We start from the raw sequence: 17,705 nt of genomic DNA, 5'->3' as shown, positions 1-17,705 counted from the left end.
TATGTACAGACACATAAGCACACATATATGTGTATATATAGAGAGAGAAGATGATATAGAAGAACATAGAATGAATAAGATAACTGGAGAGAAAAATATTGCAATTAAACAAGAGGATGCTCAGAAATTCAGAGATTTGGTATCTCTGAGCTGTGACTAAGTTCAGGCCATTTTTACATGTTATTGACTAAGAGACTGTGGACATAAAAGTCAAGAGCAGTGAGGATATAATAACTGTGAGTCTATGAAGATAACCAACTTTTCTACATATATATATATTAAATAGTCCAAGAATTCTCAAGTCCCAGAATTTTCAACCCTTTCTTTCACAAGACTTTCTTTCTAAACATTGTCCTCTGTTGTACTTTTAAAAACCTACAATTGCATACTGGAATTTCAAATTGAAATAAGCTTATTGGAACCACCACCCTTCACTTGGCTCTTTACACTGTTCAGAGACCTTTGTACATCTACAGGAGACTGATCTTCAGGAAGGGACTGGAAGGTAGTATCCAAAATTCTCTATGCATCCTGTAGTGTTACCAGCTCTTGAAAGACATAAATAGTGAGGGCCTTCTAAGAGTCAATCCAGAAAGGGTTGAACTTCCTACTATGTGCTTTTCATAGCAAGGGATACTAAATCTTAAAAATAGTGTACTTGATCTAAAATGTATTTTCTGCAAGGAACTGGGTGTCGTATCTTTTTAAAACCACTGTAGCTTTGGGAACTTAAAAAGAGTGAAAAGGTGAATAAACACAGGTACTATTTGGAGATGAAACTTTCTCTAAGATTAAAGAAGAAGAAAAAAGAAAAAACAAATTTGTTCACTTTAATTAAATTTAGACTTACTATACTAAGGTCAAATAAAACAACTGGTAAAAAATAATAATTTACAATCTGAGATAAAACCAAAACCCCAGTGTACTGTTATAGCCTGATCCACAATATAATATCCTGTAAACCTGGAATTTATTTAAAATTTATTTATTATTATTTATTTAAAAGTAAAATTTTATCCCCTGATTTTATTATGCTGATATCCATAAATATGTCATTTCCTTGTGAATATAATAATCCACCATAATCCATTATAATACACCATAATCATCATAATCCACCATAATCACATTAATGTCATCTTGATAACTATATTGGATTTTGGATATTGTGAGTCATATCTTTTGAAGTCTGATATCTGCTTCTACACATTAATCTTTTCTTTCTGTTTTTGAACTCTGCTTTTTCACCTTTCTTTGACATCTCATCAAAGGTTAAATTTTAAAAATTCAAGGGTATGCTAAAAAAATAAGATAAGGTCATTAGAGCCTTATATCAGGACTGAGATAGAGAGGGAGCTATTTCTAGGCTTTAAGTCTTCAGGTTGAGAGAGGAAGACATCACAGCCTCAGAGAGGATCAGAAATAACTATGATAGATTCTCCAGCAGAATTTTTTCTCTCTCTAGATAATTACCCATGCAGAAATGAGAGGCTTTGGAATCATACTGCCTCGTGACTCAATCAGGCACCAATAGATTGTCAACACTTCATCAATCACATACCCTTTTTATGTCCATATCATATACATGCATACTGATATGCCATCTTACACTATTAGGTATATAGCTGGGCATGTGTTTTTATAAAGTATATGTATTTAATAATTACACACTAACAGAATGAAGGTATCATAATAATACTGCAAATTTAGAGCAAATAAGTATTTACTCTTTCACATATGCACAAACTTGAGTATGTACGAAGACATGAAAATCCAGTCACTTGCACAAATATTTATTGACATACCTCTCAAATATAAATATTAACTCATGAATTATAAACTTGCTTCCTACTTGCACACAATATCCCTTCAATGACTATATATATATATATATATATATATATATAGTGAATAACAAAAATATTACTGTACAGATAAGCTCACACATTTAATCACTACAGCAAAATTTTTATGCATGAATTCAAATCGTCTTTGAATTTGTGTGCACAGACAAGAAAGGAAAATTAGGGGTTAATGTTTCCATATTTACTCTCCAGTCTCAGAGGAAGCCAACTGAGCATGAGGCAATGGGACTGAGGAGGGGAGAGCGAACCAATGCTTGGGGGAATAGACAGGCCAGTTCTTTAAATAGACTCTGCTCTGAGGCCTCTGCCAAAGGCTGAATCCCAGGGGCTTGTTAGAACCACTTATGGTCATGCTCAACTTGGTCAAAGATAGAACAGAGCTCGGCGTGAGTGACTCCCTGTGCCTCAGGCACCTCCTTCCTTTCCAGATCACACAGGGACCCCAGAGTCTCCAAGAAGCTGGAAGGCAAGGTGGTACACTGTGCAGAAAGGTCAGGCTTTCTGGGACCCCCAGGTACAAAGATCCATGAAAGCTGTACTTCCCTCTGAGATGAGGAGAAAAAATCAGGGCTCCATCTGTGTCCTCCAGGGAGACCTAGAAAGGTAGACAGGCTGGCTCTGCACACCTCTGTAAGAAGGAGGTTGCATCTGAACCCACTGCTTTACACCTCAGTTTCAGATGATGCTCAGTGGAAAAAGCAAGGTGTGCATTCCTCTAAAGCTGCTCTTTAGCAAGATCTCAGGCCATCTTACCTTGTAACCCTTCACTTCCTTTAGCAACACAGCTAACTGTTGGACACAGCTTTTCCCACATAATGGATAAAGTAGCAGATCTACAGAGCCAATGGGATTCAAGCCATCCCTGGATTCAAATCCATATTCGCAGATGAAAGCTGAGCTCCACTCAACTTGAAGACTTAGTGATTGTATCCATATTTTTTCAATAAAAAATTAGAGTCCTTAAAAGTTGATTTTTAGAGAAGAAAAAACCAAATGAATTAGAAGTTCAAAGTAAAATTACTCTAGCTCTAATGTTTGAAAAGAAAATGTCTTAATTTCAGATTTCAGCTCATAGGAATATTAGCTTGTTGAAAAATATAACATATTGGTGCCAGAGTACAAATAGAAGGAGGGTGAGGGAACATAAGAATTATGTTATTTTCTGTTCTACTGTTAAGGAAATGCACATTCCCATTCTTAAACCTGAGGCCAATCTGTTAACCTGTGCTTCCTATATTGACCAGGTCACATGCAGAAAAAAAATAAGCAAAGAAAGGTCACATCCCTTTCCACCTCTATGACAAATAACCATAAATCTTTCTGTGTTTAGCTTTTATGACTGAGAAAAAGGACACATGGATGCCTGTCAGTGAAGGTTCTAGATTCCAAGGGATGTTAGGAAATGTACAGAGAAGAAAGGCACCTGCCCAGAGCTGGGTCTTTTACTCCAAACATGGGCCTAATCCTCTTTGTTCTTTTGTCATCTACTAAAGAAAGACAATCTGATGGCAGAAAATCGGAGCCAGAAGAATAAATGAAAAGGACTAAGAGCCGAGCATGGTGGTGCATGCCTGTAATTCAGCACTTTGGAGGCTGATACAGGAAGATTAAAGGTTTGAGGTCAGCCGCAGCACTTAGTAAGACCCTCTCTCAAAAGAAATAAAAATGGCTGGGGTAGCTTTGAGGTGGGATATCTCTGGGTTCAGTCTTCCGTAGCCCCCCAACAAAGAGGGCTGGGCATCTCTTAATGGAGGAGTTCTGATATCTAAAATATAATAGGGGGAAGCATGGATATGAATGGAGAAAAGAAAAAAACTAGATTGCAAAGAGCCTGCACCGAGCAGCTAGATGAAATATGGTTGGTGGGGGGGAGTCATCAAGCCCAAGAGTGTGTAGAACAGGTAAGTCTTCCATCAAAGGTCTGGGTAAAAGCCAATAGACACATCTTTCAGGACAAAGCAGCACATCCCCAGAGATGTCAGCAGGCAGTGCTGGAACCTGGTCCAGAGTCTCCAGTTCAGTGAAGTTGCAATGGTCCTGGGTCCAGACACAGATCTGCCTTTAATTCTGTACATGGTTATGTAACCCCTTCATATCAGCCTTGGTCACAGTAAGGTACCCATCTCTGCCTGACCCAACCAGGGTTGGAGTCCCCATCACTGTGTTTGGCATCACTCCTAGTATGGCAGCAGGATGTAGTATTCCATCAAGGACAAATCATTTAATGCCTCTGAGCTCTATTTTCTCTTGTAAAATGAGAATGTAGAGGCTTTTATTTAAGTACCTATAGTGTTTCATCTCAAAAAATAGCAATCCCCTCCACAGTTTATCAGAGATTATTATACACATTCAGATACAGAAGTTTGGGCAACACTTTTTCTGATGTCTGGTACAGAAATAAGGATGGTCTAAGTATACTTCCCCACTTGGCCAACAACTTTGTGAGACTGATATCCAAGCTTCAGGAAGCAGGTAGAGAGAAAGCCTCAGACTCAAACAGAAAATACAGGACTATATTGGAAAAATCAAGCCTGGCAAAAGGAGACAACTCAGGCCCTGGTCTCCAGATCACTTCTGAAGTTTTGCAATGCCCTTGATAGCAGAATTTGCTTTAATTAAACCTACGGCTATTACTTGGGTAGGCTGTCAGAGTTTCATGAACAGAGAAGACTTCAAGAGTCTGAGTCCCATCCCTTTAATGCTATTTTAAATCTAGGGAAATTAGAAAGAGTCTAGCCCTATTCGGGATCTTGAAGAAACCCTTTAAAGAAATAACTCATTCTAATAAAATGAAATAATTGTAAGTTGCCAGAGGTGGTTTCTTAAAGAGGATTGGGAAACATAATTTTGCCTTGGTCTTTCCGTTACAAAGGAGGTAAAATGTACAACTTCCAACCCACAGCACGGAATGCTGAGAGTAAGTGATGCAAAGGTGCTGGACAAGAGCATGGCACCTTTGGATTCCAAGGTAGGTTGTATTCATCAGAGGGATCAAACTGTAGAGTCACCCCATGTAAGACAAGTGCAGTCAGAATGTTGCTTACATTGTACTCAATGGCACCAGAGCCACATCTGGTATGAGAAATTGACATCACTGAGTAGGGCTCAAAGTACATTGTAGAGGGGTCTGTTAGAATGTTTTAGAAAATTATTAGTTAAGTCTATTACCACAAAATAATGGCAGTCATTTGCTATTTTCTTCACCATTTATCAAAATTCTTCTCTGTACAAGGAACAAAGGTGCTAGGAATGGTGTGGAGTTCTCGGCTGATTTCATAAGGAATTTACCACCTGGGACCACCTTTGGCACCCTTAAAGCCTTTAGACCAAATCTGCTTGTAGTCTGTTTTTCATTCTTATTTTTATTTTGTTTTGTTTTACTTTGTGCTGGGGATAAAATCTAGGGACATTCTAACCCTCAGCAACATCCCCAACTTTTCTATTTTTTATACTAAAATAAGTCTTGCTTAGGCTGACCTCAAAATTGCTGAGGCTGGCCACAAAGTTGTGATCCTTCTATCTCAGCCTCCCAAGTACTGGAATTATAGGCATGTGCCACCACACCTGGTTTATGATCTGACCTTTTAAAGGTCATATTTTACCTCTAATACAGCAGGAGCCATACCCTAAAGATAACATGCTTAATTACCAATGCACAATTAGCCTATCAGTTGTATTCAGCCCAAATCCTGGAGATAACTTTCCTAGAATCAAAGCAAACTAAATATCACTACATAAGATGCTATGATTCTTTAATCCATGCTGCCTTCCTAACCTGAAATTTTTCCCAGAAGACATAAGAAGGGATAAAAAGGACAATGGGAAAGGTTGAAAGATCAGTTGCTAGTAAAAGAATAGAAGGGCAAATCTTACTGAGAACATATTTGTCAAGACATATTTTCCTTTGCATGTTTTATTTCAAAAATGTTGATTTTGAAAAACTAATTGCACTTGAAGCTGGTATTTGAATTTGAATAAAATAAGTAGCATTATTTATGTTATAAATTTTTATTTAATAAAATAATTTATTTTTAGTTAAACCTGACCCACTCAAAAGGCTTATGAATAATTATAATAGTTGCTTTGACTGTTATCATCTGCAGAAAGTAGATTATCTCCAAAACAGAGAAAATATTATCCATCCCCCGACGCTGGATCCTGGGAATAGCTCTTCTCATCCTGTGTTCTTCATCCTCCTCGGGATCCCAGGACTGGAGGAGTCCCACTTTTGGATTGCCTTCCCGTTCTGTGTCATGTACATTGTGGCTGTAGTTGGCAATATCACCATCCTGCACATAATCCGTACTGACCACAGCCTGCATGAGCCCATGTACCTCTTTCTGGCCATGCTGGCTGTCACTGACCTGGTCCTCTCCTCCTCTACGCAGCCCAAAATGTTGGCCATCCTCTGGTTTCAGGCTCATGAGATTGAATACCATGCTTGCCTCGCCCAGGTGTTCTTCATTCATGCCTTTTCTTCCGTGGAGTCTGGGGTGCTCATGGCCATGGCCTTGGACCGCTATGTGGCTATCTGCTTCCCTCTGCGGCACTCCAGCATCCTGACCACATCTGTAGTTGTCAAGCTGGGGGCAGTGGTGATGGTGAGAGGACTGCTATGGGTGAGTCCCTTCTGCCTTATGATCTCCAGGATGCCCTTCTGCTCCAACAGGGTCATTCCCCAGTCATACTGTGAGCACATGGCTGTACTGAAGTTGGTATGTGCCGATACGAGAATCAACCGTGGCTATGGGCTCTTTGTAGCCTTCTCTGTGGTTGGCTTTGATATTGTTGTCATCAGCATATCCTACGTGATGATTTTGAGAGCTGTGCTGCGGTTGCCCTCTGGTGAAGCTCGTTTCAAGGCTTTTGGTACATGTGCCTCCCATATCTGTGTTATTTTGGCGTTATATATCCCAGCCCTTTTTACCTTCCTCACCCACCGCTTTGGCCATCATGTGCCCCGAGTGGTACACATCATATTTGCTAATGTCTATCTATTAGTACCGCCCATGCTCAACCCCATCATCTATGGAGTTAGAACCAAACAGATCAGAGACAGGGTTATTCAAGGATGTTGTGGAAAAGACCCCTGAGCCAAGCATCGCAACATCCCCAACTACTTCAATTGCTCCATTGATCTTGGGCATAAGAAAAAAGTGTTTTAGACTACTGCCTATTGTCACAAAGCTGTCTCTGAACAACTAACCCAGGGGCAAGGAACTCTCTAGAAGAAAGAGGAACACCTCTAGGATAGCATAAGCAAGAGACTTGTGAGAAATGTGATTGATAATACATACTTAATTGACCTATGTTAATTGATCATCATCACATGAAGATAATTTTTATACATATTAAATCAGTGAATATGTAATTTGGGTACTGAAGATTGAACTCAGGGTCATTCTACTTTAGAGCCACACCCCCAGCTTTTTTTATTTTTTGTCTTTAAATGGGGTCTCGATAGCTATTCAGTTTGGTCAAGAACTGTGATGCTCCTCCTATCTTGGGTAAACTATTGAATATTTTTTAAAAACATCACCATTACTGACTATAGAAGTAAAAGCATTTTTACACTATTGGTAGAAATATGTTCGTACGTTGCTTAAAAGGAATACAGAAATTTGCAACAGTTAAAATGCATACATTTTCTCTACTTGGGATGATCTTTGTAGATATAGTGCTTGTAAAAAAAATTTATAAAAACATATAAATTCATTATTTATAAAAACAAATAGAATTATTGAAATACTGTATTATAATAAGCCAAATGGAGCAATGTGCAGTTGAATATCACATTCCACTTATCTCTTGCACTTGCAACAAGTAAATAAAGATATGAAAAATGACCAAAATATAGCATTAAATAATGAAGGATGGAATAAACCCACTCAGTTTAGGATTCCATTCTCTAATTTTTCATGTTTTTAAAATATATATTTATCATTTTTGGATAAAATTTTACAAAGGATCAAAAAAAGTACAATAGCACCCAAGAATTTAAATGGCAAGGTGAATCTATACATCACAGTAAATTTCTTCTCAAACTGACAGGTTTATATTTTAAGAAATAAAGTCCTAAGTTAATGTGAAACAAAACAAAAAAAAACCTACCTATAAAGCCTGATGCCAATTCTAAAAAAGGAAAACAAATGTACAGAAAAATGTTTGGAAAATGCATCCAAATGCTTTTAATAGATACTTCGAGCAGTGAGCTTATACCATTTTTGTTTTCTTTTTCATCCATTAAAAAGATTTTATTTTTATTAAGATTTTTAATTTCACATATTAATGGTGTTGAGTGTGACATTTCTTTTATCTTTTTCTTATTTTTGTGGTCCTGGGAATTGAACTCAGGACTTGGCATGTGCTAGGTAAGCTCTTTGCCACTGAGCTATATTCCCAGCCTCCTGTGTGATATTTCAAACATGTTTTTGTAAATTTCATTAATTTATGTATTTTAATGTTAGTGTCAGACAAAAAGTAATTCAAATAACAACAAAAGTATACCAATGAGGATAATCCATTGCCAAAGCCTATACGAACAGAGTGGACAATCCAAGAAGACAAGGAATGATGGCATAAATTGAGATGCTCAAAAGCTTGCTACATAGATGTGGACTTGCTGCTAATCACGACTTCTTCAGATGGCTGACAATGGGGATTAGGTGAGCTGCAGAGTTAGTATTCCTTCTACAGACTGTTGATTCTCTGTGAATGATGCATTCCAGAACAAAAGAGAAATTTTCAAAAAAAAAACTTTTCTAAATAATCTATTGTACAGTGAAGATATTAGAAAAGTCTGTAAAATGTTAATAGCACTTTAAAATATTTTCTTTTGAGCTGATATTTTAAGCAATTTTTTTTTGGTGATACCGGGGTTCCTGGAAACCCTTCTACCTCCAGGCTACACTCCCAGACCTATTTTATATTTTTATTTTGGAAACAGGGTCTCTTAAGCCAGCAAGGCTGGCTTCAAACCAGCACGATCCTCCTGTCTGCCTCCCAAGCATGGGTATTACAAGCGTGCGCCACCACACCTGGATTTTAAGCAATTAAAAAAAAAATGCTATAACCAAATACCTACTTTAGAAGTAGGAAATCACTTACAGCATACTTTTGTGACCATACCTATGGCTGAGGGGTGACTTATACTTGTATGCTTTAGTTCTAAACTTATGGCCAAAAATTCCAGATGATGAAATTTGGAGAACCTTGAGAATAGAGAAACGTTGGTTAAAGGATACAAACTGTTATAAATAAACTCTGGAGACACAATGGGATCATGGTTTCCATGTATGAAGTTAAAAGATAAGAGGCAAAGCCAGGAACAGTGGCATATTCCTATAATCTTAGTATCTGGGATACTGAAACAGGAGTATCTCAGGTTCACAGCTAGCCTTGGTAACTTATTCAGGTTCATGGCTAGTCTCAGTATCTATTTCAAAATAATAAACAAAATGTGACTGGGGGTATAGCTCAGACAGGTAGAGAGCCCCTAAGTTCACCACCCAGCACAAAATAGAAAAAAAAAGAAGAAGGAGAAGGAGAAGGAGGAGAAGGAGAAGGAGAAGGAGAAGGAGAAGGAGAAGGAAGAAAAGAAAAGATAGCAGGCAGAAATAGAAATTCCCAAAATATTACAATATTTATAGGTTACATTACTGAAAAATAATTAAAAATTGGAATATAAAAATACTATGGATCTTGAATATATTCATCCAGTTTTACCTAAAAATATTAACACTAAAGCTTAAGAAGTGAGATGACTTTTTATATCTGTATTGAAAGCCTTAATAACAGAAACAATCACATTAGGACCTCTATTTCACAATGTAAGGCCTGTTAGAAAAGTCAAAGCCATCTACAGAAAAATTCAAGAACAACTTTTTTCAGCCCTAGATTATGTAGCTGTAAAATCAGGAAGATGGTTTAATAAAAAAAATGCAGAGATAAAAAGTATACTCAGCATTCTGAGGAACACTCAGAGCACTAAAAAAAGGTAATAAAATCTATTGAAAAGGAAATCCAGAAAACACTTTAACTCAGGATATCCCACAATAAAATAAAATAAAGTATTTAGGAATAAACCTACCAAGGAGGTAAAAGACCAATACAAAAAAATTGTAAAACATTGAAATAAAAGAAGAAATAGAAGAAGAAAGACCTTAGGAGAAGGAAAGATCTTCCATGTTCTTGGAAGGGCAAAATAAATATCATCAAAATGGCCATTCTTCCTAAAGTGATCTACAGATTAATGCAATGCAATTAAATTACCAAGATCATTCCTCACAGACATAAAAATAATCAGTCCTTAAATTTATTTGGAACAACAAAAAAACCAAAATAGCCAAAGTAGTTAGTTCTCATCATGACATTGGCACAAAAACAGAAACACAGACAAATGGAGCAGAATAGAAGATTCAGAAACATATCCACACACTTACAGCCAATTGATTTTTTACAAAGGGGATAAAAACATACACTGGAAAAAAGAGCCTTTTCAACAAATGGTGCTGGCAATATTTGTTAACCATATGCAGAAAAATGAAAATAAACCCTACTTTCTCACTCTGGACAAGGGTCAATTCAAGATGGATTAAAGAGAGCCAGGTGTGGTGGCACACACTTATAATTCCAGCATTTGGGTGGCTGAGACAGGAGGATCACAGTTTGCAGACAGCCTCAGCTACTTAGTGAGGACCTTTGCAACTCAGTGAGACCATGTTTCTAAGTAAATAATTTAAAAATTATGACTAAGGGTGTAGCTCAGAGGTAGAATGCCCCTGGGTTCAATCCCCAGCAGTGCCAAATAAAAGGATCAAAGACTTGGAAATCAGACAAGACACCCTGAAGCTCCTTGAAGAGGGCATAAGTCCAACACTTCAACACATAGACATAGGTAAAAAATTTCTGAACAAGATCCCAAAGGCACAATAAATTAAAAGGAGGATCAATACACGAGATTGCATTAAACGGAAAAGCTTCTGTACTGCAAAGAAAACTTTTAAGAACCTCAAAAGAGAGCCAACACTATGAGAGAAAAATTTTGCCAACTATTTCTCTAATAGAGGATTAATATCTAGAATATACAGAGAACTCAGGAAACTCACAGCTAAGAAAACAAATAACCCAATAAAAAATGGGCAAGTGAACTAAATAGACACTTCACAAAAGAAGAAATTCAAATGGCCAATAAATGTATGAAAAAAATGTTCAACATTATTAGCAATGAGAGAGATGCAAATCAAAACTTCCCTGAGATTTCACCTAACTCCAGTTAGAATAGCAATCATTCAAAACACAAACAACAATAAATACTGGCAAGGATGTGGAGAAGTGGGAACTCTAAAACATTGTTGGTGGGACTGCAAATTAGTGCAACCACTTTGGAAAACAATATGAAAGATCCTCAGAAGAATAAAAATTAACTTCTCATATGATTCAGCAATACCACTTCTGATTATCTATTCCCCAAAATGGAAACCAAACTATCAAATTAATGTATGCATATCTATGTTCATAGCCATGCAATTCACAATTGCCAAACTATGGAGTCCATCAACAGATAAATGGATTACAAAACTATGGAATATGTACACAATGGGATTTTACTCAGCCATTAAAAAAACAAAATTATGTCATTTGTGAGGAAAAGGATGGAACTGGAGAACATTATGACAAGTGAGATTTTGTCAGTCACAAAAAGTAAAAAATCAAATACTCTTTCTAATATTCAGAAGCTAGAAAGAAAAAGAGTCATAGGCATAACTCTAGACAAAGAATGAGAAACCACAGATGAGCAAATAAGGTGACCTAACTGAGGGGGAGGGAAGAGAGGAAGAGGGAAATTCCCTAATGTGCATGATGTATTCATAAACATATCAGTCACTAAGCCAAACATGAGAAGGAGGGAGAGAGGAGGGAATGGGATAGGAATCGGGTAAGGGATAAATGAGTGATGTGTACAAGCATGCCTCAACCACCTTGTGTCTCCATTAAGATGTATGAGAATAATGCATCAATAAGAAAAAAAGACTACGAATAAAATAATGGGTAAATTGTACAAAATTCAGTTCTAGATATACTGACATTCGATTAAGTAAGCCTACAATTTTAATAATTTTGAATATCCTGTGCCAGTAGAAAGGAATTCATTTCCATTTGTCTGTGAAGACTTATTTATTCCTGTATGGAGAACTTGCAAGTCACACTTGAGTATGTCTTACAAATGGAACCTCACCTCCACAAGACTGTGCCATTGCTTTTCACTGTACCAACATAATAAGCCAAGTCTCAGCAAAGTCTGAATATGAAACTCTTAGTATTGGGGGAAGAAATTCTGAAGGTAGTGCAGAACCTTCCTAATTATATTAACTGAAATCAAACCAACATTTGTAGGAGTGAATGTTGAAGATATTAGCAGAGAAATAGGTGGCAGTATGAACATTAACTGACATAGAGAAAATTTATTGACATGTAGGCACTTATCTATGACTTAGAATTCCATATTATATCAAGCATACCTGGAACGTGAGATGATACACCACTGACATGGTTGCTTGAAGCTTGGACAGGATGTGGAACAACAAAAAATTGGGTGGCAATGCCAGATCATCTGGCATAATATAATGTATAGAAATATCATAATATAGAGTATAATTAAAGATAATATAATTAAAATTGAAAATATTCTCATGTTCTATCCAGATCTTTACTATCTGAAAAATAATTGCAGAAAAGTGAAGTAGAAAGACAAAGAAGAATAAATAAATTATCAGAACAGTTGGTCTAAATTTTCATGACATCAGTCGTATATGGCTGACACTTCATGAATTCATAGACATAGCCTCATCAAGTATTCCTGGGAAGTTGCTGGAAAGAAGAAAATAGGTTTGGTTCACTGGTGGACAAGTCAATGATATTTCAAAGTGAAATACTGTAGCATAACATCCGCACTCATGGATGGCCATAACAAATAGTGGTAGAGGATCCTGCAGTAGGCAGAGTTTTGTCTAGTAGCCTTCACTATTGACTATGTAGGGAAGGAGAGATTATTTAAAGAGATTAAACATGGCCTTTGTGGAAAGGCTTAGATTAGGAGATGAAACCAGAAACTTTGGGAGAAATGGAATGAATATGTCTGGAGAATATGTAAGGGGAACCAAATGGAAAAAAACTCACATGAATATCACTAGACATTATCCACTTAAGAAGAGGAATTCAACAACCAAGTAGAAAATACCTATGTGTGGATTCCAACCAGCTTAGGCCCCCACTGCTATTTCAGTACACCCATCAAAGGATCTCTGATAGCACAGGTGGAAATAAACATGAGTGAAAATAGAATAAATTCTTATTATTCTTATTCTCCACCTCCTCCTCCTCTTCCTCTTTCTGTTTTGCTTTTATATTTTTGTAGGTGGAGGAAGTGAAGATTGAACAGTGGAGTGTTCTACCTCTAAGTAATGCCCCCTGTTCTTTTTCTTTTTCTTTTTCCTTTTATGACACAGGGAATAAAACCCAGGGGCATTCTACCTCCAAGCTGTACCTCTAATCCTATCTTATTTTTATTTTGAAGTAGACTCTTGCTAAGTTGCTGAGGCTGTCCTCCTCCTCCTGTCTCAGCTTCCCAAGTTTTGGAATTACACCGGGCCTGGCTTATTTTTATCTTAAAATAGGGTCTCCCTCAGTTTCTAAGCGTCTCATTAAGTAGCTGAGGCTGGTCTTGATCCCCTTATCTCAGCCTCCCAAAAACTGGGATTATAGATGTTCACCACATGGAATTTACCTTTCACACAGCATAAACTTGGTAAAAGATTTGGAAAATAGTGTTACCCTTATTCCAAGAGTGTTAACAATACTATTACCATTTTTTTAGTATTTGGAACTCAGTAGGAGCAAATTATGCCGAGCATTTGGTATGGTTATTTTGCATTTAAATTGGATAGTTGATGCACATAATAAAGGACAAAGTATATCCATCAACAAAAGACCAAAAGTCAGATTATATTGGTTATGTATTTTAACATTTACTTAGTAATATAACAATTTTGGAAGTATGCAGAAAATCAATAGTTATAAGAAAAACAAATCCAACTAATTATAGTTTTTTGTGTTTTCATAAGGAAGAGACCAAGTAACTTATTTAGAAAGTTTCCCATATTAAATCTGAGATTTTCAAATTAAATGGAGAGTCCAAATTAATATTTAACACAGGTATAACACTGTTTGGGAATATTAGTAATTGTTCACCTACAGTATATTACTTCATATTGAAAGCAAATTTATCATTTAGATGTTATGGATATGAACTTACTGACAAAACCTGAGCAAATAACATAAAGCCTAAATGGTACATAGTTTGGACTCTTGAGAGCAGGTTTGGTACTTTGGATACAATTACCCCTTCTTTCAAAACACTTATTCCTGAATAGCTTTATCCACTCTGACATAACATGACTACACTTAGCGCTGTTTCTGGATTAAAATCTTGATAATGGCCTTGCGAATCTGCCTGGTCTTCACACTGTAGATGACAGGGTTGAGAACAGGAGGGATGAGCAGGAAGACATTGGCCATTATGGTGTGGACAAACGGAGGTGCCGAGCGGCCATAGCGGTGGACAAGAGACAAGCTGATGAGAGGAATGTAGAAGATGGCAACCGCACTGATGTGGGAGATGCAGGTATTGAAGGCTTTGTGCCGTTCCTCTGCAGAGGCAATGCTGAGGACAGATCGGATGATCAGGATATAGGAGAGCAAGATGCAAGGGCAGTCAAATCCTGTCGTGGAAAAGAGGGCAAACAGACCCAGGATGCTGTTGATCCTGTTGTCTGTGCATGAGAGTTGAATAAGATCAACATGGTAGCAATAAGAATGGGAAAGGACCAGAGATCTGCAGAAAGACAACCTCTTGACAAAAAGCACAACCGGCAACATAACAGCAACATTCCTTATTAACACGATCACCCCGATCTGAGCGATCCTGGCATTGGTGAGGATGATGTTGTATCTCAGTGGGTCACAGATGGCTACAAAGCGATCAAAGGCCATGGCCAGTAGAACCCCAGACTCCATGAAAGTAAACCCATGGAGAAAGAACATCTGGGCGATGCAAGCATTTAAGTTGATCTCACGAGCTTCAAACCACAGGACTCCAAGGGTGGTCGAAAGGGTGCACAGGGATAAGCTGAGGTCTGTGGCTGAGAGCATGGAAAGGAAGTAATACATAGGTTCATGGAGGCTCTGCTCACGGAGGACCACCAGCAGGATCATGCTGTTTCCAGAGAGAGCCACAACATACAGGAGGCAAAAGGGAATGGAGATCCAGACCTGGGCTGCTCTCACGCCTGGGATGCCCGTAAGGAGGAAGATGAGAGGGTGAGCATTGGTATTGTTGAGGACCAACATAGTGATGGGCTAAAAAGACAGGAATATTTGAATCACTGAACATAACTCAATATAAATATAGCTATCACCTACAACCTTTATATGGCCCTCTAAGATTCACTCAATTACTAGTGCTAATTTTCGCAGAACCTATTTTCAAGCTTCCTAGAACTTCAAGGTCTTCTCCACCTGTCAGTGTTTCACATTTATTGAGAAAAGAGAATTAACTGGTTGTTCCTTTCTTTGTTTATTGTACTGAGATTGAACCTGGGGTCATTCTGGGCTACATTCCCAGCTCTTTTTATTTTTTTATTTTGAAACACAGTCTCCCTAAGTTGTGTGGTCTCAGAAAAATGCGGAGGCTATCCTCGAATCTGTGATCCCCATGTGTGAGCCTCCCATGTACTGAGACTACAGCACAAATATAGCCAGTTTCCAATTCAATTTTTTTAAAGTATAAGTCGGGCACCTGTTCAAGGGCCAGGTGTGGTTATATGCAGTGAGATCCCTAAGATGAAGAAAACAGAGATGTCATTCAGAGAAGAACAAGTAGTGAAAAGGAACTTCATTTAGCAAACCAGACTTTTATATAGGGTCTTGGGCAAAATGGTGGACATCAATGTCAATGTGACCTGTGTGTTGTTACACTTTGTTTAGTCATTGCATATCCGTATTACTCTTAGTCGTGGCACATAACTATATGCAGTGCACATGCACAATATATGTGCATATGCACTGTGCAAGATGTACACACATCCTTGACTGAGGGAGGCATGAGCACCCAGGACTGCACAGGAGGCCCCATCCTGCAGGCTGCATGGGGTCATACCATCACCGCCTGTACTCCTTCTATGTATTTATGTATTTATTTAGTTAGTTGGTACTGGGGTTCCTGGAAGCCCTTCTACCTCCGGGCTACACTCCCAGACCTATTTTTATATTTTTATTTGGAAACAGGGTCTCCTAAGCCAGCGTGCAGCTGGCTTCAAACCTATGCGATCCTCCTGTCTCCACCTCCCAAGCACGTGGATTACAAGAGTGCGCCACCACGCCCGGCCGCCTGTACTCCTTCTAGATTCCCCCAGGACATTAAGCCTACCTGTCTTTTAGTGGCAGTAATCACAGTAAAAGCACACCTACTTGTAAAAGTGCCCAGTAAAATACCTTAATAATATTATAAGAAATCTAGTTTTCAGTGCTTTTGAAAATAAGCTTTTAATATACTTTTATTGATGTATTTTAGTCTCATGTCATAACATAGATCAGAGTGTTAGGGACGTACATGTGCACAGCACTTAGTGAGCTTTCCCCCAGCTCCCTCCCCACTTCTTCACCTTCCCCATACATGATATAGAGATTGGCATTGATACATTTGCATATTTTCACAACATCAGTGGAGGTGTTTCCTTCATTAACTGTTCCTTCTCCTCCCACCACTCTCCTCTATACTTCCTCATCACTCCACCGGGGTTTTTCCTCCATTAAAGTTAGTCTTGTATTCCAATTATTTCCTAGCTTTTGCATATGAGAGAATAAATAGGACCCTTCTCTCTCTCTTACTGGCTATTCTCACTTAAGATAATGTTTTTCAGTTTTATCCATTTTCCTGCAAATGACATAATTTTTGTTCTTTATTGCTGAGTATAATTCTATTGTATATAGAACCCATAATTTTGTTGTAATCCATTCATCTGCTGATGAATACCTAGGTTAGTTCCGTGATTCTATTATGAATTATGCTACTATAAACACAGATATGCATATATCTCTATAATGTTCTGAAAATAAGTTATTGATTCTGGGTAAAGCACTGAACAAACCAAGTCATTTTTAAGATGTAACTATCACTCAGCTTTTTGCTATAGCACTTAACTATCTCTAAGTCACACATGTCTACAATGTGATGATAGGGTAATTCAAGCAAACACATAAGAAAAATTAGTACCGTTCCTATTTTCTGAGCGCTCCCTGTGTTGTTGCCATTCTATATTCATTATGTAACTTTATCCATGCTTGAACTCTAGGAGCTAGATAATGGCCCATGCAGCTGTTGATGAGGCATCTAAGACTCAGAAATTGCATAATTACCCCAGGTTATAAGTCACTGGTTAACTATTGAAAGAAATCACCAATTTAAGAAAAATAAAAAGAAGTAAATTAGTAAGAGGAAGAAATAGACAGAAGAAGACAGATAGAATGGACAAGAAGGATGACAAGGTTGGGATGAGAGATGGAGAGAAGAAAAAAGTCCCACTTTTAATGCAATACAATAAGTACTACATTACAGCCAGTAGTAACAGGGCTACTACTGAAATTCAGAGAACAATACACCCAGCATTTCATGAGCTCATATCATTTGTTAGATGCAATTATTTTCAATTCATAATGTGATCTGATCATAACTATTTAAGGGTGTAAATAATTCCTTACCCTAACAAATATTTGGAAATTCAT

At 37.7% G+C, this 17,705-nt stretch overlaps 2 protein-coding genes across 2 annotated transcripts; one reads left to right on the top strand and one right to left on the bottom strand.

Moving 5' to 3' along the window:
- Positions 1-3,652: 3,652 nt before the first annotated feature.
- Positions 3,653-6,958, top strand: OR52R1 (olfactory receptor family 52 subfamily R member 1; the record flags this gene model as incomplete). The annotated part of the gene is made up of 3 exons (XM_080689574.1): positions 3,653-3,766; positions 4,738-4,833; positions 5,969-6,958. The coding sequence occupies 3 exons, from the start codon at positions 3,653-3,655 to the stop codon at positions 6,956-6,958; spliced, it is 1,200 nt and encodes a 399-aa protein (XP_080545700.1).
- Positions 6,959-14,327: 7,369 nt separating this feature from the next.
- On the bottom strand, positions 14,328-15,272 carry LOC308267594 (olfactory receptor 51F2; the record flags this gene model as incomplete). The annotated part of the gene is made up of 1 exon (XM_080702419.1): positions 14,328-15,272. One exon carries the CDS (start codon positions 15,270-15,272, stop codon positions 14,328-14,330), a length of 945 nt encoding a protein of 314 aa, XP_080558545.1.
- Between the last annotated feature and the right edge of the window lie 2,433 nt (positions 15,273-17,705).

This window comes from Muscardinus avellanarius, assembly GCF_963383645.1.
Source record: "Muscardinus avellanarius genome assembly, chromosome: 1".
In the NCBI taxonomy this organism is placed as follows: Eukaryota; Metazoa; Chordata; class Mammalia; order Rodentia; family Gliridae; genus Muscardinus; species Muscardinus avellanarius.
Note: the sequence above shows the minus strand (reverse complement) of the source record. Positions and strands in the feature narration are given on the sequence as shown.